Source organism: Monopterus albus, unplaced genomic scaffold, assembly GCF_001952655.1.
Source record: "Monopterus albus unplaced genomic scaffold, M_albus_1.0 scaffold11.1, whole genome shotgun sequence".
NCBI lineage: Eukaryota > Metazoa > Chordata > Actinopteri > Synbranchiformes > Synbranchidae > Monopterus > Monopterus albus.
Genome location: NW_018127891.1, coordinates 2,700,133 through 2,723,767, shown reverse-complemented (window position 1 = coordinate 2,723,767; position 23,635 = coordinate 2,700,133). Strand labels below are relative to the sequence as shown.

Here is a 23,635-nt window from a genome sequence, read left to right as displayed (position 1 = left end):
TATCAAATACTTATTTCATGCAATAAAATGGAAATACATTATTTAAAAATCTAACAATGTGATTTTCTGGAAGTTTTTGTAGATTCTGTCTCTCACAGTTGAGGTGCACCTACGAAGAAAATTACAGATGTGTCCATTCTTTGTAAGTGGAAAAACTGGAAAAATTGGCGGTGTATCAAATACTTATTTGCCCCACTGTATGTAAATCCTTGCATATAAACACCCGCACTTACAAAGGGACTCCATACTAACTACTAAGTTCAACTTAAGGAACTATCTACAGTGTACTTTACTGGAATGTGTACAAGGTATTGTCTTGAGTGTTTCCCAATCCAGGGCTATCCCAACCACTGGCTTTAAGCCAGCACTTCTACATTCCCCTCTCATTTGTTGTCTCCACCTCCCTGCTCTCCTTTCCTGCAGCTTACCAGCTTTATCTCTTTCATCCTTCACCAGAGAAAGCACCTGAGCCGTGCAAAGCTTTAGTCCACAAGGCTGGGGTTTCAAACCACACAGGACACCACGGGCCTGCTTACCAGAAATAATGCTGGTGCTTGTTGTCTTTCCTCATACTGAGGCTTGACAGCATAGGTTTTGTGATATCCTGTGTCTACCCTGTGTGTGAAAACACATGCACACGACACACGCACACACCAAACTCTTTTTTTCATGTGCTCAAATATATAATGCCATATGCAGCTATAACCAAAAAGGGAGATTTTCAGGCACAGGTCCCGTCACAGTCATTTGCCTACTAGATTGCGCGGTTTTGACTGAACATTGCACATAAAGAACATACTTATCAAAATGAGGCCAGGGTACTTTTTGTTTTTCAAAACATAAAGTTTACCAGCCAGATCTGAACAGATTTTCTGGCACTGGCCAACTTCCCAAACACAAAGCAAAAGTGAAGTACAGTTTTTCCAATATTGATGACAAATCCTGAGTTTCTGTGGTTTGCATATAGAACTTTTTGACAGAGTGTTACTATCAGTACTGTTACTCGACAAAAGTGCAAGTTCTTGATTTGCCTTCTACTCCCTGAACTACTATGATGGTAGAGACAGCTGTTTGATCCTCCCACACTGGCCATGTTGTCAGTGCGACTGCACAAGCACACACTATAGCAGTCTACTTTTTATTGCTCTGGCCACAGCTGATGGTGACACTAGTGGGGTTTTGGGACCGAATGCCCTGGGGCAACCTACACTAAAGCATGCACAAATGGTCATGTGGTTTAGATTAATGACATCCACTAAAGGTCATGTATTACTGCTACAATATGCAGATATTTAACAATTCAATAATCACTTTTTTAAAGACACTGTTTTGTTGAAACTTTGCTCAGAGTCATGTAAATTCTTTTGACATTTTCTCTGTTTATTTATGTGCATGCTGGTGGTGTGCTAGTTTATTTTTCTAGTGTGTGTGTGTGTGTGTGTACATGTGTGCGCACAAGTGAGACATGCGTGTTTGTGTGCGCTTTAGTGTCCTTGTTCCGAGAAGTCACGTGACGTGACCCTCCCCCCCCCCACCCGGGCTATTTCTCAACGTACCTTGCACTGAGGTTTTTAGGCGGTAGTTTACTGGGACTTTCCCTTACTGCGCGTCTCTCTCTCTCTTGCTCTTTTGTGCTGTTTCTCTTGCTGTCTCTTCATATCTCTCGCTGAATATATATTAAGAGAATTTAGGGTTTCTAACCATAGCTGATGAACTGACTGATACTATCAGAATAACTGTCAACATCACTGACCTAAGAGCATGTGATGTTTACTTGTGCAGAAGAACTGTCTTTACCCTTTAGTCAACAAGAAAAGTCTCTCAGTGTTCTCTTCCAGTTATCTTTATGTTTGACATTGCCTACAGCCTGGGGCTGTTCGTCATGCCCAGCAACCTCCTCTCTTCTCCTCCCACCTTTTCACCTCATTCATGTTGATCCACTCATTTTGCTGGAATGCAAGTGTGCAAGGACAGACCCAGGGGAAAAAGCAGGGATTTTCCCTTGTTATCCTCTCTTTCCCCTGACTCCCCTCTACTGCTTCCGTTTCTTTGACATTCCTCTGTCCCTCCCAACTTCCTGGTTTCACACCCTTGCCACCCTTCCTCGTATCTTTGCTGGATTTTTGTTTTAGTCACTCTGAAATCTTTTACAGGAAGCCACAGCTAAATGCTGCCAACTATGAGAAGTCTATTTTAAAGGCCTTAAAAAGCCCGTAGGTTCTGGAAATGATCCAAGAGGATGCTATCAGATGAGTTTCTTTAGTGCTGTGAGGAGACATAATAAGATGTCTGCTTCACAGGTGGTTCAATAACAGAAATTTTCGAGAAAATATGATTGTATATGTGTGTATATATTTTGTTTTTGTTTTGTTTTTTTTACCTTAAGTGTGTGTGACTCAGGATTCAGGGAAACAGGAGTTGAAGGGAAGAATACTGACATGCTGGAGGAATAAAGAAACTATCCCACTGCTAGACTACTTTTTCATAGTCTTTACTGGAATATAACCCCAGTGTGTACACACACACACACACACACACACACACACACACTAGTGATACAGCAGAAGTGAAACTTGGAGCAGCAATCTGTTCCTGATCACTGTCTTTGTTGTGTAACTTGAATAGCAGCTAAAAAGTCCAGGTTTAAAGACTTCCCTTTCTGACTGATCCATTGCATTGCTTAATTTAAACAGCACGTCAGTGCCCTCCCTGGCCAGAGTCGACATAATTATCAACAGGATGATACATGCTAACCTCACCCAGAGGATCATCCTGGATTGGCCAAGCAATTTCTGGTGAACCATGTAATTTTGTCACTGCAGACTGTTTGTCTCGCAGAACAGGGTTTTCCTCATTTTAAATTAATCATACAATCTCATGCTAGGGCTGTTGTTGTTGGTTTTGTAATCTATTGTGCAAAGATCTCATCTTTGACATAGATTTTGGACTTACAATTATGAATTGTGCATGCATAGGTTAGGTATGTTTGTGCATATGTGGTAATTTTGTATATCTTTATTTCATGAGCTTCTTATGTGTGGTAATGATTAGGTAACCAGACACGGTTTCTTGTTTATTTATTTTAGGCATTGGCCTGACCTTACAGGTATTTTTTAATTGTATTTCTGACCTTTAACCTGCAGAACAGGTTAGCAGGGAAGGGAGGCTTTTACTGGAAACAGTAACACTGTTCCTCCACCACAAGAATGTGGTTGTTTGAAGTTTAAACTGAAAGTTTATACCTCATCACCTTTCATCTCTGGTATTAATAACACAGTGGTTTTGTAACACATATAGTTTTATAATAGCAGAAAATCTCAAAAAGTTTAAGGAATGGGAAACATGCCAATTTGCTTTCTTGCTGAAAGGGCTGTATGCTCAATGTGAAGCTATAGTCAGCAACCTGTTAGCTTAGCATAAAGATTGGAAACAGATAGCATGGCTAGGTATAAGACCTGAGCAATATGGTGAATTATTGTTTTTACAATTCAATATGAATTAAATCATCAAGATCATGTTAATTAGTGAGCTGTAGATGCTGGCTCTTGGATTTTGTTATTGCTGGACAGAATCCAACTTTTTCATTGTGCTAAGCTAAGCGAACTGTCCCCTGGTTCTAGCGTTATATATACCATATTTACATTAGAGCATCAACCTTCTCATTTAACCATCCACCAGGAAAGCAAATAAATGTCAAACTATTTTTTGGGTTTTTAATTTGATTTTAAAAAAAAAAAAAAAAAAAAAACACTAGCCAGAAGGACCAAATCATTACGTTTAGCAATGAAAATCTGTAATTGCCACTATGAACATTTTAAGTCAGATCAATTATACTATGCTGGATATTTGTTTTGAAATATTGTTGTACATAGATAGGAATGATGTCTTTTAAGATAGTATCAGTATTAGTTTTGGGCGGGCATGCTCTTAATGGCATCCTGTGCAGGGTGAATATACCAGTTTGTCTAAACTGTCATTTTTGCTCTCCCCCCCCATCACCCCTCCTCCCACCTCAGACTCCCCTTCATCTGGCAGTGATAACTCAGCAGGCAAACATGGTGAATGTTTTGTTGCATGCGGGGGCTGACCCTGGTGCCTTGGACCGTAACGGCCAAACAGCACTCCACCTCTGCTGTGAATACAACCAGCGTGAATGTCTGTCTGTCGTGCTCTCTCAGCCCTCTTTCCACACATGCCTGGAGATCAGAAACTATGAGGGTAAGCTGTGGTCTACTGAAGAAGCTATTTGGTATCTGTTGTTTTGTTCTTGATTTAAAAAACAATCTCTTAGCTCTTCTTGCTATGTTGTTTAATCTGACAAAACGTTTTGATTGTTTTTACCTATTTGCTCAGTGAGCTCCCTGTAATTAATTTAATGAACATACACAAAGTCAATATCAAATAAAAAGTATTTTGTTAATTTAGATGAACAAATATGTTTTGGCACCAGTAGCCTTTTTCTCATTCTCCCCTTCTTTGTGTCCTGGTTTACACAGATTCTTTTGCAGAACAATGCACAATACATGCACAACCAGTAAAATGGTGAAATACATTAACAAGCATTGACATAGCAACCAGAGTGCCATTACAAAAGTAATAGTCACAACATTTATAATTATGCTCCTTTCTTATACAGCATTTACATATATGGAGAATATGAGAAATGTGAACTTTTGTTCGGGTAGGGGTTAGGTTGATTGTTTTAGTTGTGTGGGTGGGAAGAGAAAAGGGCATTTCCTTCCTTTGTGGTCTTGTGTTTGTATAATGTTGCATTGCTAAATCTCCACTGTACACCTGTCATGTGAAAGTAACATGTCTGGGTACAGGAAAATGCCCTGAAAATACACCCAGGCTCCTCTTTCTACAATGAGTATTCTATCAGTGAGCTTATATATAATGATCAGATCTAAGAACATGACAGTCATGAATAACAGATTCTATCATATTATTTTACTGCCATAGAATTAGCAGATTCATGTCCAGGTAAGACTTGTTAAGCTTTTTAGTCTGCAGGTATAGCAAACTATTTCAGTGGGATTATCTCATATTGTGCAACTCAGCTCATTGGCACTGCTGCTTCTAGAGTCTTTAAAGTGATGAAAACTGGCTTCTAGTATATAGAACTGAGATGCTCCACTTGTCTACAGATGTTTCAGTAAACCTCTTGGTCTCTTATTTCATGTAATAGCAATGTATCAATAATTCCAACAAAGCAGAGAGAAGCAGCATTATTATTTATTTAGGTTCATGTGAAAACACATATACACAAAGATGCCTAACCCCTATACACACAATTAATTATTGTCAACAAGTAAATCAAAGCCCAAAAAAATCTTTGTACAACAGAACAGACATCACCACCAACAACAGCCCTACCATAAAACTGTGTGATTAATTCAAAATGAAGAAAAACCTGTTATGAGAGACAAACAGTCCAGAAGTCGGCTTTTCCTACCCTCCTCTGAGTTCATGTTTAATCAGTTTAAAAATGTTTTAACCTTTTTAATGGTTTATGCAAGCGTATGTATGTGTGTTCTTTTGTGCATCTGTATAGTGCATATAGAGTATCCTGTACATCTATACATTATTTGCTCAGTAAAACTCTGATTTGTCTGTCTTCTCAGGTTTAAGCCCTCTCCACCTGGCTGTGCTGCAAGGCCATATAGAGCTGGCCAGAATGCTGCTGGATGCAGGAGCTGACATCAATGCTATGGTCAGTCCTTGTGCTGCACTGAGTCAGCTCTGATGGAAATTTCACAACACCATAAATTTTTAATTTACCAAATTTGGGTCTACTGACTTTTCCCATTTTTTTTCTAATCAGGACATAAAAAGTGGACAGAGTCCTCTCATGCATGCGGTAGAGAACAATAAAGCAGGCATGGTCCACTTCCTCATTGAGGTAATGAGGGTGGGTGGGGAGGGAAGGGTTGTGAGTCAGCTCTATTTGATCAGTCTGGTTTTCTTTTTCCGACTCATCAAAGTTTTCATTCTTTCTGGTGTATAAATGAGACCTTCAAAGAGCAAAATATTCATAGTTTAACTTTATTATCAAAGCTTAGTGGATGTGCTGTGCATGAGCAGAATGATCTTTAAAGGATTTTCTCCTCTTCCTCTCACCTATCTGATGTAAGTCATCCTCTCCATGGCTCTAGCTTTTGGTTCGCTTTCTGTGTCTACTCTAGCTTTCTTTATGAATCACATCTGGGTCAACCTCTCCTGTTTTTTTTGTGACAGAATGGCTGTGAAGTCAACAGCCAGTCGTACAGTGGGAATACAGCCCTGCACAGCGCCTGTGGCCGAGGTCAGGTGGACACAGTGCGGCTGCTGCTCAAGAGTGGAGCAGATAGCAGCCTCAAGAACTATCACAACGACACCCCTGTGATGGTGGCCAAGAACAAGAAAGTAAGTGGGAGGTGACAGAAAAAGAAAGTATGGATAATAAAACAGACCTTGTTTAGACTCCATTCTTCATGTGTTGTTTGTTTAAGCCTTTTTTTTATGGCTGCCACTTCTTCAGGACAATTCAGATAGTATCGAGAAAGCAGTGAACCCAGTTTGAGGTTACGAAATTGCCTGTGAACAACTCCCTTGAGATATTATATGCTTTTAGTCACTCAGTTTTATGATGAAAAATTCCACCCATTTGTCACTGCGGGTACATCAGCAATAAATGCAAACAATTGCAAAATCTGTTTGACTCAGCTCTGATAGCAGCAATACATGGTTGGAGCCAGAAATCAAAAGCACTGTAAATATGTGTATCCTTCCCCCTAGAGGCCAGATCTGAATTACACTGTTGTTTTGTTGAGGAGTATTTTTTTTATTGTATCACTGTGACCCTCACTTTAAGTCATGCACACAAGGTTGATAACAGATTGTAAATCTTTTCCAGATAGCAGATGTGTTAAGAGGGAGAGGCTCCAGGCAAATAAGAGGTCAGGAACAACACTGTGCACCAGTCTCACCACATGGGAGCAGTGTAATGGAAAATGGTGAGAACATGCACATAGGTTCACACACAAATACACACAGTTGGTAAAATTACAGTTAGTGATTTATACTCTCTGCTTCACCTTTAGGGTCTTCATCTCCTAACCACAGTCGCGGATGTTCACCTTCGACTACACCACACACCCCTCATCTTAACAATTCTCACTCTCCAAAGACTCCATCTAGGCCTGTATTTCCATTTTACTAGTGTAAAGTTACTGTCTAGTGGAACTTGCAACTACCTTTACAAAGCCAACCAACATGGAGACTTCAGTGCCCAGACACCCAAGTTAAAGCTGTATTAACTAATTCATCACTCTAATTTTCGACCATTAAGGGCAAAGTGAGAATCAAAACAAACTCAAACAGTATCCCCTCCTCTTCTCCCTCTGCTCCTCTTTGCCCCTCCTGCCCTGTCTTTGAAACTAAATCACATGTGGTCACAACAGCTGGAGACAGGAGTCAGGTAGCACAGCAGTAATAACCGGCTCCAGAACTAAGGTATATGGGATATAAAGCCCATAGAGTCTGTGGTTTTAGTGACATTGCTGTGACACAATGTCAAACAAAGAGGCTTACATTTTAGCAATATCCATATTGTATGGCTAATGTTGTTTGTAGCAGATGTATCTGCAGTAACACAAGCAAGTTATACAAAGTAGTGTTTATTCCTAGTAATATTGATACAGTACTAATGTTCTGACCACTATCATATCGTTTTCAATGTTACATACTGGACACACAACATTATAACGTAACCGTGAGTTGTATGTGAAACAAGAGAAATATTACGCTTTGATAGTTGAACAAACTCTCCACTTTTCTAGCTGTGTTGATGGTGTAAATTTTAACAAGTTCTCATTAACATGCTACATGGACTTCAGTGTTAAGCCTGACATAAATGTGCTGGTTTCCGCCAAGTGGACAACAAAACACTAACATTGCAGTCAGTTGGAATGACTCCAAATTACAACAAGAATAATTCAATACAAAGGTGCACAATTGAAATGCTAATGTTAGCTTGCTAATGATGCCAACATATACATGTTAGCTAGCTACTTACACATCTAGAAGGAAGAAAGCCATATCTGTGTCAAATTTTAGTCCTTTGGATGCTTCTAATGCTCTCCACCTCTGACACGCCAAAACAGTGTTAACTGTTGTTTTGCCTCATTCTTTGTTCCACTTTTTCTGTGGTACAGAACACAACCTCTTGGTTCTAACAGGTCTGCTCTCATTGTGGGTTGTACCTGCACAGGCCATCTTTGAAATGAGCCATACTGGTTTATAAAATGCATGTTATAACCTTGAATCATTTGGGATGTGGAAGACATGCCGTGTGGCTTTTAAGAACACTGGCCACAGAGGGCAAGAAATAAACACCATGCTTGAAGATGGCAGAGTGGGGTGAGGGGTTAGTACAGGAGGGAGAAAACACTTCAAGTCAACTTTTGCTTGATTTATCCTAATCTGTGCTAAATCTTAGTTAATACAGCTTTAAGCCAAAGGGAAGACAACTGCACCTAAAATTAGGATTCTCTACAAACTGGCCTTTATTTTTCTGGACTCCATGACAAAAGACACTCATTTGCCTTTCGGTGCCTGCAACCTCTCTGCTCAACTGGCTGCTGCTGTAGTGGGAACTCCCATAATGAAGAGGAGCAAAATGGTTACCTACAAGCTGTGTAGTGACTGCAACTGATTTCTCCACATGCATCTATACATGATCAGAAATGTGCCACTGAATGCAATCAAAGAACTGTTTTCAACTGCCTGGAGATGTCAGTAAGTGATAGACCTGACTTGATACAGTATATAGACATTAGGAAGCGAAAGGAGAAAAATAGGTGGGGTTACATCCAGCAAATGACCCCAGTCCATGCCCAGTCTGCTTAATGTAAAATTTGGCAAAATAACTTGACATGCTAAGTATTGCACAATGAAATTCCTTATTTTTACCATTTTAATAAACTATGTCCACTGTAACTGTCAGTTTTGTTGTGCATATGTGCCTGTACATGTGTGTTGTTTTTCATTGTCAAAAGTTGTAGATATTTTTATATAGAATTTGTCTAAAGAATTCACTTTTGTCATGTTTCTGTCACCTCATCTCACAGCAACCCCTGTGGTTTTGAAAGCAGGCTTGTGATTGGTCAGTTGGCAACTCTGTTCCAGCCCCAAAACAAGTGCGCGGCCATGTTGAATTGTCAGTAATCTGGTAGAGACAATAGAGTGAGGTAGTACGTATTTGTCAAACGTAATCAAATTGCCCGTATAACGACAGGCAACCATAGAACGTGGAAGACTTTGTGTGGATGTAACTTTAGCTAAGTGAAGGTAGTATTGTTCTTTGACTGGATAAAGAACCATTTCTCAAGCATATTGATGAATATTAACAGTAACGTTGATGGCTAGGCTAACATGAACAAGCTAACTTAGTGGTTTGGTCAGGTTGAAGTAGTAGGTATGAACTGAGAAGACCCATGAACAGTTTAAAGACATAAACAAGAACAGGACCCAACGTTAGCATGATAGATTAAGCCATGTTGCTATGCATAGTTTTATCGTTGCTTACAGGCGTGCTACTCTACTTCTGTCAAGCTGTCAACAGCTAACGTTAGTTTACAAATAACGAGTCTTCATGAAAGAAGGGAGCCACGGGACACTGCACTGATAGTTGGCCCTAATTTGTCTTTTGTTTAACAAGGTTAACATAGTGTCCCACTAACTTTGAACATAACTTGGTGTGTCATTGACTTCAGGAATGGATTGTGCATTAGAATCAGATTGTGCACTAGGCTAGTTTAAGTTAACTTTAGGATTAGGTTAACAATTGACATCACAACAAAGTTGCAGTAGCAATTTCATGTCAAGATAAAGCTGCTGACAAACTACTTTCGACCTGTCATTGGTTCAGGTTAGGGGAAACATCTCGACACAGCACCGGATTGCGACAGAAAGCATTGCTACTAGACGCAGCTGAAATATAACGTTATGTTTTTGATGTCCAGTGCTTTTGACTAACATTAGTTTGTGTTACTCGCCATCTAGAGTGCTATTATTCTATGACTCGTTTGTTAATACGCAAAATTCACACCCGACGATTGTTTTATGACTGGCAGGTAACCTGGATTTTTGTTGTTTGGCGGTTTCCAACGCACTTTGCAGACTGCCACCTTAACATTTTCTGTAGAAGTAAAGGAACCTGAACAAGAAACCACATACATTCAAGTTGACTGTCCATGTCAAAGAAACGATTGCCACAGTGACTTATCGAGCCAGTATTAACCTCCAGCAAACACGTCTGAACACTTGTTTATGTGAAAGAAACAAGTGGTTATTGTCTGTCATTACCAAGTAAATCACATTTCCCTAGTGGACATGCTGAATGTATAAATACTGACTTAAAAATCCCAAAATAGTGAAAGAATACACAAGGAAATTTCAGACCTAAAGTTACAGCAAAGGAAAGAGTATGTTGAAAGAAAAAACAGTTTATCACTTGGTCACATACTTGATTTATTTATACACATGAATATAAATGTCTGTTTTGGGAGAGTTGGCTTGTAAATAGAATTTATATGCAGGATTCTTTTTTTTCAAGAAGTCTAAATATCAGATTTTGTTTACAGTACATTCGTTAAAAAGGAAAAAATAGGAGAAGTGTTTTATTTTTCTATCTTTTAGATTTTTTTTTTTTTTTTACACAGTGCATTAAGCAAAACAGATCAGTGCAAAAGAGGTCAAATAAATTTTACACACTGTGAGGGAAATTGCCAGTTAAAGTGTGAACCCATGGCTACAGTAAGATCAGCAAATCCAGCACCAATGATTGGACTGAACAAGCCAGCAAATATGCAACTCAGAGGACAGCCCAAGCCAGCTGGACCACAATCAGGACGCCCTTCAACAGGCAGGCAACCCATTGGCCCAGAGGAAAGGAGCAGCATTCCCCAGTGTAGTGGGGGCATCAAGTAAGATATTAGTTGCACATATGTACTCTCTTTTGCATTGAAAGCAGTGTTGTTTTTTTGTTCAGATATTAATGCTGCATGCAAGAATCTGGAAATTGGAAAAATACATTTTTGGGTTGAATATGTTTCGGGGCTGTACGTTGTTAGTGTGTTGTTTTGTTATGTACCTGGTGCAAATTCTTCTTGTTAGGTTTGGTGATGACTGGAAGAAGTTCTTGGAGCTTCCTCCAAAAGACAACAGGGTGAAAACTTCGGTAAGGGCATAATTAGTAATGTACAGATTCACTGTTTATGACTCTGAGATGCACCAGTGTTTTTTCTTGAATTTAGTTTAGACTTAGTAGATGTTTGTCATATTCCACATGTGCATTCTTTTTGTTTCCTAGGATGTGACTTCAACAAAAGGAAATAAATTTGAAGACTGCTGTCTTAAACGGGAACTTCTAATGAGAATTTTTGAAATGGGATGGGAGAAACCCTCCCCTATCCAGGTAAATAAAGCTATTTGGTTTTGAGGCCCTCTTGTTTATGTGATGTGAGATTAATTTGAATTTATTCTTTTCAAACCACCGAGAGACTTCTAATGAACCCAAGGCCTACCTCTTGGTTCACATTTATAAAAAATGTATACAGTTGCAAGAAAAAGTAATGACACTGGCATTTGCACTTTTTCTGCTTTTCTGCATAAATTGGTCATGAATTATGATCTGACCTTAATCACTGTCACAAATATCAAGAAATACAATATTTCTAAGATGAAAAAACAAACAGTCATGGTCTTTCATATCTTTATTGAACACACCCATTAAAAGTATAAAGTGATCGTGGATAAAGTAATGGCAACACGAGGCTTCTGATGTCACTAAATGTCAACTGGAGTCAGGTGTTAGCAAACGGTGAACACTGCCTATTTTACTGATTGGAATTCTCTGTCTGCCAAGAGGAGGAGAGCAGCCCATTAGCTCTGTCAGGTAGAGATATAGGTAGAGATATTTTGGCTCGGGCCAAGAATGGCACAGGAAAAAGTTTAGCCTACCTCATCCCTCTGCTGGAGAGAATAGACCTTAAGAAGGATCACATCCAGGGTGAGTTCCTGCTGCCTCCGCCAGCTATTGTTGATTTTGAAACAGTTGCAGCACGATGGATATAAATTTGTGTACGACTTTGAGGGTTGTATTATTGCAATATTTTATTATATCTTTTAAAAATCTAGTTTAAACTGAAGCAGAATTGGCAGGAAAGCCTAGGAGCACTGATTTGTGTGCTGCTGTTTTGATGCTCTCCACACTCTCAGATGTTTCCAGACATAATCCCATTATAAAGAGAATAGCACAGGGGTGTCCAAACGTTTTTCAGAGGGGACCAGATTCAGTAATATGAAAATGCCTGAGGGCTGACTGTATCTCCTCATATAGTTATGCACTATAAGAAAATCACATACAAATGTACTGTCCTATAACAATTTTATTTTCAGTGAAATAATCCTATCTACATATGCTGGAGGCGTCACAGTCAGCCAGAGACACTTAATGGTGCTTCCACCCTCAGGTAAAAAAAGGAATTGCATCTTGAACTGTATGATAAGTTGGTTTTCTTTGACACTCCTGGTGGGCCAAAAATGGTAACCTTTTAGGAATAAAGCAAAGGGCTCTATAAAATCCGTCCTAGTGTCATGATTGGCCCTCACTGGACACACTTTTTTGTACTGCACAATGTCTGGAGCATAAGGACAAATTTATGATCACTGCACTGCTCTACCCAGTACATATTCTTGTCTGCTGTTGGCTAACAAGGGTCTTTGGTCTGAATATGTGAAATTCATTTTACTTTGTTAGCATCACTTTAAATTTTTCCACGCATCTCAGCCCTTGCATTTCACCGCCCCCCCTATTTCTGTCTCAATCCAGCCATAGTCATGGTACCAACAAGAGAGTTGGCCCTGCAGGTGAGCCAGATGAGCATTCAACTAGGTAAGCATCTAGGAGGGCTCAAGATCATGGCTACTACAGGTGGCACCAACCTCAGGGATGACATCATGCGTCTTGATGAGACAGGTACCTGTCATGGCATTGATAATATTAAAAATAATAAAAAAAAAACAATAAGTTATTTTTTGGGTCATGGTTTGTTTGTTTTTTTTTTTTTTGGGAAATTTCATTTATTTCATGTACCAAAGATAAAATTGTGTGTGTTGAAGGCACTATTCAGAAGGCTGCTGAATGTGAAGCACTTGGTTTAGCAACAACAAGGAAATCCAACAGGCAGTATATTAACACTGAACTGCTCTGTGAAACTTACTGTGATACATTCTTTGTGTCTCTTCCTGTCCTAATAGTGCATTTAGTGATTGCTACACCAGGCAGGATACTAGACCTGATCAAGAAGGGTGTAGCAGAAGTGGATAAGATCCAAATGATGGTGATGGATGAGGTGGGTTTGGCTCTTTATTTCTGAATTTACTTTCAGTATTGTTGACTGTTCCATTTTTGACATTCTTTCTTTAAATATCTCTTTGTTCAGGCAGATAAGCTGCTGTCTCAGGACTTTGTGGTGCTGATTGAAAATATTATTAGTTTTTTGCCAAAGGATCATCAGATCCTGCTTTACTCTGCCGCCTTACCCATCAATGTCCATAAATTTATGGTGAGAAGCAATTTTATTCTCTAAAGACCTATAAATTATAAATGATCGCTTGCTTTTCATAATACATTATGAATATCTTTTCCAGCGCAATCACCTACAGAAGCCTTATGAGATCAACCTGATGGAAGAACTGACCTTAAAGGGTATCACCCAATACTATGCATATGTGACTGAAAGACAGAAGGTCCACTGTCTGAACACGCTCTTTTCTAGGGTGAGTTGTCACTTACCAGCTGAATATTAAATAACCTGTTTCATGTTATAGAATAACTAACTCAATACCATGCTGAAAAGCTCTTTCACTGCCCTGCGATAGACTGATTATTTTATTTATAAAATGGTTTCTCAGTTGATTTTTAGAGAAATGTATGTTACAATACACATACTGATACCACAATGTAAAATTACATATTATGATGGAGGATTTGGTTTCAAAATGCCATGGAAACGTACTTCCATGAGGATATGAGATTGGTGACATACATGTATGCTGCTTTTTTGGTCACTGTAGCTTAGGTAGACCCGTGAGATACTAGAGACCTAGAGTGTAATATATTCAAGAGTTCATTTCTTCAGTATTCAATAATCCTACATCTTTTTCCAGCTTCAGATCAATCAGTCTATTATCTTCTGTAACTCCACCCAGAGGGTTGCGCTTCTAGCCAGGAAGATCACCCAGCTGGGCTCATCATGCTTTTACATTCATGCAAAGATGATGCAGGAGTACAGGAACCGCGTGTTCCATGACTTTAGGAATGGATTGTGCAGAAACCTGGTCTGCACAGGTAGGTGCATTTTAAAATTCTAAAGTAAAAATTGAAGTTATTAGTGTTCAGTATGCTCACAGGGGTTTCACGCCAGTGACTTCTGTGCCGGTCCCAAGCCTGGATAAATAGAGAGGGTTGTGTCAGGAGGGGCATCCGGCATAAAAATGTGCCAAATTTAGTCATGCAAATTGGATTCGCTGTGGCGACTCCTAATGGGAACAGCTGAAAGTAGGGTAGTAGTGTTCAGTATGCTGATTAAATACACCTTGTCTTGTAGACCTGTTCACCCGGGGAATTGACATCCAGGCAGTAAATGTGGTCTTCAATTTTGACTTTCCTAAAAGTGCAGAGACCTATCTACACCGCATTGGCCGATCAGGTAAAGATTGAGATCTTTATAAAGTATCACACCATTAGCATTAACGTTTCGTTTACAGCTACAACCTAAAACCACAACTCAAAATTTGGCACATCAGGTTCACTTCATGACTGCTAGCAGTGTTTAATAGCTGCACAATGTATCTTCTCTCTCAGGACGTTTCGGTCACCTGGGTCTGGCCGTTAATCTGATAACTTCAGATGACCGCTACAACCTGAAGACTATTGAGGAACAGCTGGCTACTGATATTAAGCCCATCCCCAGCAGCATTGATAAGAGCCTGTACGTGGCAGAGTTTCACTCCATTGATGGCGACTGCGACGAGGGAGCCAAAAACAAGGACATGGGACCATCAGGAAACAAATGGTCAGTTCTTTGAAAAGCTCAAAACCTGGCTGTGACTGAAGATGGACCTTCTGAAGTTAAATGTTTTTTTTTTCTTTTTTTTTTTTCTAAGACAAGTTAAAGCAGAATTATTTTTATCGGTCACTGATAAATTCTGTGAGGTAGGGTCATTCTTTGCTCTTGAGTCCTTGTCCACACAGGTTACACCTTGTGTTTTTCAGTTGCCCATCTGACACCAAAACAGTGTTGAGGGGTTATGGCTGGTGTTAAAGTGTAAAGTTGTGTCATCAGTGGCCAGTGAGGAAGGAGCAGGTTAATAGTTATTTACTTTGGCAAAATAGAACAAATGCAAAGGTAAAATTGGTGAAACTTTAAATTTCCTCATTCTGCTCCAGTGAGTTTAGGCATAATAAATAACTGCAAACTGGACATTAAATTAATACACAGTGTATCTGTAACACTGAAGACAACCGGATTCTAGCTTCAAGGAGAGCAAATACTAGCAACCTTGTAAATGGATAGTATCCTGTTTTATCAAGAGGATTAACTGAAGTATTGCAGGATTTAAAGGGGAGGGTTAAGGGCTGTCCTTCTGCACAACAGCAGTCAACACAGATTTGGACAGAGATTCTCAGTATACACAGCCAGCTGTCAGCTCTGCAGCTTTGCTAAAGCTATCAGAAATTCTAACTGCTTTTGTGGTTTGTTTTTTAGGAGAAACATGGTGCCTGCCATTCATTTCCCCTTTGCTGGCTATGCTTCATGTAGTTATTATTATTTAAGTCTGTCGTTAGTTTCAGCCACCCTCAACAATAGATGGAAGTCATTGCCTTTTTGTATGTTGCTGTAAAAAAAAAAAAAGTGAAACCAAAGTTCGAGATAAAGGATATAGCCCAGCTCACATTCCTCCTGTGCACATGAATTACATATGGCACTGTTAACATCCTGCTGATATGACTTTTGAGTAGCTGGTTTAAAGAGAAACTGCACTTAAAAAGAATTCTGAATTCAATCGACACTTGAATAGACACTTTTTTTTTCTTTTTAATGTCTAGATCAAACCCTACCTTTTGCTCTTAGAAAGGCCTGAATTCAGATTCACCAAGACGCAGGAAACATTGCTTAGAGACAGGTTCATGTTGACATGATTGCCTCACCTATTGCTGCCCATTCATCCTGCAGATTTTGTTTTATAAGATGTCATTCTACTGGAAATGGCCAGTAGAAGATGGTTTGACTGTGGCCATAAACTCACATGTGGTCAGCAGCAATGTTCTGGCATTTAAACTGTGCTGTCCTTTGTTTCGGCTTGAACCAGTCTGACCATTCCCTTCTAACCCCTAAAATCCATCAAGGTCATTAACAACAATCATTCCAGTCTGTCATTGGGGTTACATTTCTTTCTCACTCTGTTGTTGGTTTGAATCTTTTGATCATATCCCTGCATACTTTTCTTCATCAATATTTGCACAAACAAGCAGGTTTACCTCATAATGTGGCCACTGAGTGTAGTGGTTTTTGTAGCTTTGACCATCAGTCCTCTTGGATCAAAGGATCTTTTCCCACCGACCTTACTGAGATTTAGGGTTGTAGCAATAAAATCAGGTGGGCTGGAGACGTATTCCTTGTTCACCAGTTTATTTGTGATAACATCCTTCAAATGGGACCCAGAGTTGGAGGAACAGACAGAAGCATGATTCAAGTTAGACTATCGATAGCTTCAGTAACCAAAATGACTTTGCTTTGAAGGATGTTTAGAGGAGAGCTACTGTGGTGCTCCAACACAGAGCACTTGACTATTACTGAAAATGACCTTTTTGTATTAAAGTATTCACTGCAGAATTGAGGTATTTAAAATTGACAGTGTAAAGTTGTGGACACTCTAGTGCCTTTTGTCAAAGCCATAGCACCACCATCATCATCATCATCATCAACTTTATTTATATAGCACATTTATCCCAGTCATAGCTGCCCAAAGTGCTTAACACAATGACACATAACAACCGTATTAAAAGCCATAGCACCAGGCAGGATTTTCTCAGGTCTTTAGGTTTTCAGTAATTAACATGATGAGACAAGAGGGGCCTTAACAGTAAGTTGAAATCAGCCTAGTTTCCATGTTCATTCTTCTAATGTCAAACCTCTACTTTGCCCAGACCCTTATACCAAGTTTTCATTGAAGATTAAATGACACCCAGACAATTCCATTATTGGTAAATATAAAGTTTAAAACCTTTTACACTGTGATTTTTCTATTGATTCTTTGCCTGGTCATTACATTGACAAGCGCCAGCAGGGAGGAGACATGCATGTCTGCCTCTAAAGCATCTGAAGAAGTAGTACAACATTGAAACATATGTCATGTCATAGAAAACATTTGAGAAATTTTTCTGAGTGGTTTTGTAATCTGAGATAATTTTGTCTTATTACTGCATTCTGGAGAAATAAATTCATACAAGTTCAAATGAATTCATATTCAATATTTTTTTGTTAAATAGAAATATGGCCAATCATTTTCTGAAATGTGTCATTGCCAGCACCAAAAATAAAAGTCAGACTGGTTGAGACTTTGTGCTTTTAGTTTTCTCATCTGTACACTTCAGTGTCTGTTTTTGTAAATGGTGATTTTGTGATTGAATTTATCTTGTACAGTGCAGTGCAAAAGTTCTAAGCACTGAAAGTAAAATAATTCTGCCTTAAAAAGAAGACACAAATTGTTTTATCAGTTCATACAAAGTGCACAATACTTGGCAGGTAGGGTGTTCCATGCACCTTGGAGAGCTTGTTAGCATTCTTCTGTGGATTTGGTCTGTCTCTGTGTTTTCTCTCTCCATGTAATCCCAGACTGACTCATTGGTGTTGAGATCGGGGCTCTGTAGGACCCAGACAGTCTATTGCATGAATCCTTGTTCCAGGTGCCTCTCTGGTTGTATTACACAATGGATAACAATCTAAATGTGTAAAGTGCTTAGAACCTTGGCACAGTACTGAAGCAGCCTGTTTCAGAATACCAATCAGTGTGGGATTCATGCTTCAGGCGTGGGAGTGGTTACATAATTTATTTATTTATTTTTTTTACAAAATTCTCATCAACTTCACAAATCTTGCAGTTCTTACATGTATTTTGTGATTTATACAGTTGGTCATGTAAAGTTAGTGTAGTTCTATTGTTTAAAAAAAAAGCTCCACAAAAAGCACATGCGTACTTTGGTTCATTTATTCAAAATGTGGCGTTTTAGGTATATAATTTTGTAAATCTGCTTATACTATGGCCACCGTAACAGGTGTACCCTTGGAATGTCATTCAGTAGGAGATTGAATGAAACCAATGTTATGCAGATGAACCCCTTGTTACATCACGAGGAGCCGGAAGTTCCAGCAGTAATTTCAGCCAATGGTGGTTGGAATGAGATACGTATTAACCAATACACACATGAGCTCCAGGAAATGGGCGGGCACTTTGCAACTCCAGTCACGGACGTTGTCGTGAACTTTGCCGGTGTTGAACTACCCCTGGACCCAAGCCGTCAGTGTGAGTAGCTACATTATAAAAAAATGCGCGAGTTCTTTAAAATGAAGCATGGTGTTGGTGGTGTTTAATGCCATATTACCGTATTTCTAGCTACTGCGTTTTCCATATGTAACTAGATGAGCAGATCTCGTGGTGGACTCCACATGGCTACCTAGCCTGCTAACTAGCTAACAGTTAAACCCTGCTAACTTGCATTAGCCTTCGCGGTGTAAAAACTGCTAGTGGATAGTTTTACAGGTTGGCTAATTTCCGAATCTCTGTAGCAAAGCACGCTGTGTAGTTCTATGTCTCTTGTGGGTACGCGTTGTGTTGTGATCTATTTTTCATGTCTGAGTCCGACTAAAGTGGGCCTTGGCTACAATCAGCCTTGGACAAGTCACTAACTGTAGCTAGCAAGTTTATGGTAGCTAAATGCATGTAGTGAGCTAACGTTTTTGGAACGAACAGTGCTCAAGTGCATTGAATATGCTGTGTGAAGATTGCAAAAGACTGTTTATATCAAAGCACATGCAAGCCAATGTCTTAAATGACACTTTTACAATTGTGACTCAGCCTGTAGGGATTGCCTTAACAATCCGTAGTTCACATTTTGTGATTGTAAGTTACTTTGAATTCAATAAATTGTTCATTCGCGGACTATTTCTTTCCTACTAGGTTGTTACAGTCAAAGACTATGGGCAGTGTGTTGGCTGCCGCTTCCCCAAGTCCGGCCCCAGCCACAGCGGGAGGTGGTCAAGGGGTCCCAGGGTTGGTGTCTGTCCCTCCAGGGTTCACTATGCCTGCGGTATCTTCCGTACCTTCAACATCTGGATCGGGCCAACAGACAGCAGATGCAGATTCCTCACTTCCTAACCCAGGCACATATGAAGAGTGTCACCGTAAATGTAAAGGTTAGAAAATCAGCTGTTGTGTGAGATGTGCATGTTCAACTTTTAAATAATAATCTTTGTATTATTGTTATATTAACATGGGCTTAAATAATTGCCTGATGTTGAATTACATTTATCTTTTTTTATGCGCCCTTTTGTATTTTAGAAGTGTTCCCTCTGCAGATGGAAGGGGTGCGGTTAGTGGTAAACAAGGGCCTGAGTAACCACTTCCAAGTCGGCCATACTATTACCCTCAGTACCTTGGGTGATTCTGGTTATCGATTTGGTGCCACCTACATAGGCAGTAAACAGACTGGACCAACAGAGGTAATGTTTATTTCTCCTTATCATTTCAGCACACCTCTTAAAAAAGTTGGCTTTGGGTTGTAAATGCTCCTGAAGAGATCAAAACTCTAGCAACACTTGCAGTATGTTGAACATCTTTAATGTGGCAATATGTTTTTGGCTTGTGGCCTTGATCAGGGTATGTTAAAAGCACATATCCAAGAGCATTTTAAAAAACAAACAAAAACCAGTAATAATCACATATAGACAAATACTGTATACCGTTATTATACATTACTGTATTACATACTGTAATACAGTAAAAACATGCACATATATGGTTTGGGTTTATGGTCATGTGGTTACAGCCCAGTGTCTCTAAATTGCCTGTAGGAGTGATTGTGTGTGAGTGGTTGTTCGTCTGTGTGTTGGCCCTGTGATGGACTGGCGACCTGTCCAGGGTGTAAAGGGCACCTGCAGCCAGCTGGGATTGGCTCCAGCCCCCCATGACCCCGTTTGGGACTAAGCGGTATAAAAAATGGATGGTTCCTCTTAAAAAGTGTTAAATTTGATTTTTAAAATTTATGGTCAATTTTTTTTGTTGTATTTGTACTTGATGTCTTAAATTTTAAGATGATGCTTAGACTAACGAAGACATCTGAATATTTTATCAAAGGGTTAGGTTTCTGTCTATTGTATCTTCCTAGCATTTAAATTTTTTTTCTTACTAATGTTTGTGGATTTGCGTACTATGTCTTGCATTCACGTGACTTACACATACACTTGTCTCCCACTATCCATGAACAGAAAAGAGAAGAAGCTAGCAAGATGGGGAGATGGCTTTAAGTCCAGGGAATGGTTAGCTGTCAGATGTTTTTTTTTTTTTTTTTTTTTTACATTCATACCTGTTAAAAGCTCTTGGATGTGTTAATAAACCCCGATGAAGGCCACAAGCCACAACATGTTGGTCCCGCATTCAAATTGTTCAACATGTTGCAAGTGGTGCATGGATGAAGAAAACAAACTGAAGAGAAACTCCAGCAACACTTGCAGCATACACTGCCAAGGTGCATGCTGCAAGTGTTGCTAAAGTTTCTCTTCAGTTTGTTTTCCTCATCCGTGCACCTTGGCAGTGGGCTAAGTTGTACTTGGCCTGTCTCTTTGTAGTTGCCTACTGGCTTCCTTGACTGGACAGAACCAATCAATTCTCTCTTAATTGCACAGTCAACTGGTCTCAGGGGTTTAATATGAATGAAGGTGGTGCTCTTGTGTTCATTTATGATTTGATATTGCTTTTGCTATTTAAGCTTTTTTTTTTTGTAATAGTAAAATTACTTTATATGCTGTATTACATTTGGAAATATAAGAATATGAAAGAAGGAAGGTGTTGCCATATGACAGCTCTACGGATGGGGGACACATGAAAGGTAAAACCACCACTGTGTCTTAGTAAGGTGTTGTACCGCCAGAACTGCTTCAGTGCACCTTGGCGTTGATTCTACAAGTCTCTGAACTCTACTGGAGGGATGAGCACCAAGATATTCTCTCATTCTCTGTTGTGATGATGGTGGTGGAGACTGTTTAACACACTAATCCAGAATCTTCCTTAAGTGTTCAGCTGGGTTGAGATGAAGACCATAGCATATGATTTAGTTTTCATACTCAAAAGCCATTCTGCGGCCCCTTGTGTCCTGGGGCACTGTAATCCTTGAGTTGTCGTCTCATTTCTTCAGGTTTTTCTTTTGCCAGTCTGTATGTGGAAGCAAACAGGATCCAGCATGCATAGGAGCAGAAAAAAAAAAATACCATGGTTATATTGTCTTTTATTGGTTTCAGATTGATGAATTTTAATGACCCCTTTTGTCTCTGTCGGTATTTAAAATGGAAAACTACATTTAAGGTAGACTTTATCCTTTTCCCAAGAGGAGCACAAAAGCAACTGATAAATACAGCTCAACATTTCACAGCTGTTTGGGAAGCTATACAGCCCAAGATGCCAAAACTGTTACTCTTGATACAGATGACAAGGTTTCACATGTCATTCACGATTTGAAAATCTGACAAACCTGTGCTTTGTTTCCCCTAGTCATTCCCAGTCATGGTCGGAGACATGGACAGTACCGGCAGTCTGAATGCCCAGATCATCCACCAGCTCACAACTGCTGTTCGCTCCAAAATAGCCATCCAGGTATGCAGACTTATAGAGGGAACAACCCTCTCAGTTGTGGTCTGTTTCAGCATGCTAGGTGTCAGACTTTTTTTTTTAAACTTTTTTTGTGTGTGTGTGTATTGTAGACTCAGCAGCATAAATTTGTGAATTGGCAATGCGACATGGAGTATCATGGTGCAGACTTCACCTCTGCTGTCACAGTTGGAAATCCAGACATACTGGTTGGATCTGGTATGAGTATGATTCTCACAGAATTTGGGGGGGGGTTGTTGTATAAACATTGGTACTGTCTTATAACGACTTCAACATGGGTTTGTTCAAAGTGGGAACTTTAACAGAATATAACTTGTGTATGGGTGGTTGAATAGTTAAAGTTGGTATCACACTAACAGCATGTTTTTGCTCAGCATACAAGATACTCAAATTGTTAATGCAATTGGAGCTGAAATAGTTTTGATGCAATAACACTAAGTGATTCATAGCTCAAGTCACTTTTTAAGCAAAACATGATCCAGTTCTAGATTCACAATTGAAGATTTGCCATTTTTTTCTACAAAATAAGCAGCATATGTTTAATCTTTAGAGAGCTAGATGGACAAAAAAAAACACTTTGGGCTGTGAGAATTTTGTTCCAGGGGCTGAGAGGATCAGAAAACATGACAAAGTGGTGAAAGATCTGAGAAAGAGAGGAAAACATCCAAACAGCAAATACAGAATAAAAGCTTTATTACTTTTTCAGGCATTTTGGTGGCCCACCACCTCCAGTCCATTACACCAGCACTGGCTCTGGGTGGTGAGCTGGTGTACCACAGAAGACCAGGGGAGGAAGGAACTGTCACTTCCTTCTTGGGCAGGTACACAGGTAAAATCTCCCCTGAGCCTACTGAGCTATGCACTAAAAGTCTAAATGAAACCCATATTTACCCTCTTGCTTTGTAAACCTTCTAATTTCACTATCAGCTTCCAAAATATTCACTGTGGAAATTTTTATTCATTTTGCTGTACTGTGATCACAATTTAGATAAAGTGGTGCCTTATTCCATACCATTGTATTATGTTATTTTTGTGTTAGATGTTCACAGCTTTGTTTTCTGTCTCAGGAGACAACTATGTTGCTACATTGACTTTAGGAGGAGCAGGAGCTCATGCTACATACTACCACAAGGCCAATGATCAGGTATATTTGATTTGATTTGATTTATTCTTTCAAGCATGTAAAGACAGTTGATATGACAGCACACATGATTGTACACATAATCCAATATCAATTTGCTTATACCTAGTACATGCTTGAATGGACTAGGAAGAAGTCAGACTTATCTAGTCCTACCCCATGACATCATCTTACCATCATTGGTTTGCAAGCAGTAAATGATTCTCTTCTACACCACACACATATTATACTAAAAAAGTTTATACAGTGTTAACATTCTTACATAATTACATTCTTAAATAATTCTCTTCTACACCACACAAGTAATATACTAAAGAATTATTACAAAGTGTTAACATTCATACACCACACCCACAATGTTCCATCTAATTAATCATTAAGCCTGTTCTTGCATATATCTTGATTGACACATACCTTTATATTTATGTTTAAACTCGTCAATTCTATTACTATTTTTTATGTCCACACTTAAATTATTCCATAGTTTTACCCCACTTATGGAAA

At 39.3% G+C, this 23,635-nt stretch overlaps 3 protein-coding genes across 7 annotated transcripts in view; all 3 read left to right on the top strand.

The window, feature by feature from the left end:
• Positions 1-8,979, top strand: part of bcl3 (BCL3 transcription coactivator) — a 21,012-nt gene extending 12,033 nt beyond the window's left edge. The window contains exons 4-9 of the mRNA XM_020590262.1: positions 4,017-4,218; positions 5,625-5,713; positions 5,825-5,902; positions 6,238-6,405; positions 6,896-6,995; positions 7,083-8,979. Of these exons, the coding sequence (XP_020445918.1) occupies positions 4,017-4,218; positions 5,625-5,713; positions 5,825-5,902; positions 6,238-6,405; positions 6,896-6,995; positions 7,083-7,201 (756 nt within the window). The 3' untranslated portion in view covers positions 7,202-8,979. The remainder of the gene's footprint in view (positions 1-4,016; positions 4,219-5,624; positions 5,714-5,824; positions 5,903-6,237; positions 6,406-6,895; positions 6,996-7,082) is intronic.
• Positions 8,980-9,208: 229 nt separating this feature from the next.
• On the top strand, positions 9,209-18,300 carry LOC109954660 (probable ATP-dependent RNA helicase ddx6). 4 transcript variants are annotated; one of them, XM_020590146.1, is made up of 12 exons: positions 9,209-9,330; positions 10,704-10,967; positions 11,158-11,221; positions 11,354-11,458; positions 12,442-12,515; positions 12,875-13,021; positions 13,303-13,397; positions 13,488-13,610; positions 13,696-13,824; positions 14,215-14,395; positions 14,655-14,756; positions 14,912-18,300. In XM_020590146.1, exons 5-12 carry the CDS (start codon positions 12,497-12,499, stop codon positions 15,133-15,135), a joined length of 1,020 nt encoding a protein of 339 aa, XP_020445802.1. In that variant the 5' UTR covers positions 9,209-9,330; positions 10,704-10,967; positions 11,158-11,221; positions 11,354-11,458; positions 12,442-12,496; the 3' UTR covers positions 15,136-18,300. The 4 variants fall into 4 exon arrangements, with proteins under 4 accessions (XP_020445802.1, XP_020445803.1, XP_020445801.1 ...); XM_020590147.1 differs by lacking the exon at positions 12,442-12,515 and having other exon boundaries at positions 14,257-14,395; XM_020590145.1 differs by lacking the exon at positions 12,442-12,515 and having other exon boundaries at positions 10,799-10,967; positions 14,912-18,299.
• Positions 18,301-18,534: 234 nt separating this feature from the next.
• The window catches only part of tomm40 (translocase of outer mitochondrial membrane 40 homolog (yeast)), an 8,805-nt gene continuing 3,704 nt past the window's right edge, over positions 18,535-23,635 (top strand). Inside the window, exons 1-7 of one of the 2 annotated variants that reach the window (XM_020590142.1) lie at positions 18,535-18,633; positions 19,288-19,523; positions 19,669-19,829; positions 21,874-21,975; positions 22,083-22,188; positions 22,697-22,819; positions 23,058-23,134. In XM_020590142.1, the coding sequence (XP_020445798.1) occupies positions 19,307-19,523; positions 19,669-19,829; positions 21,874-21,975; positions 22,083-22,188; positions 22,697-22,819; positions 23,058-23,134 (786 nt within the window). In that variant the 5' untranslated portion in view covers positions 18,535-18,633; positions 19,288-19,306. Of the gene's footprint in view, positions 18,634-18,681; positions 18,871-19,287; positions 19,524-19,668; positions 19,830-21,873; positions 21,976-22,082; positions 22,189-22,696; positions 22,820-23,057; positions 23,135-23,635 lie in introns of those variants that run through there. The other variant, XM_020590143.1, reaches the window with a different exon arrangement.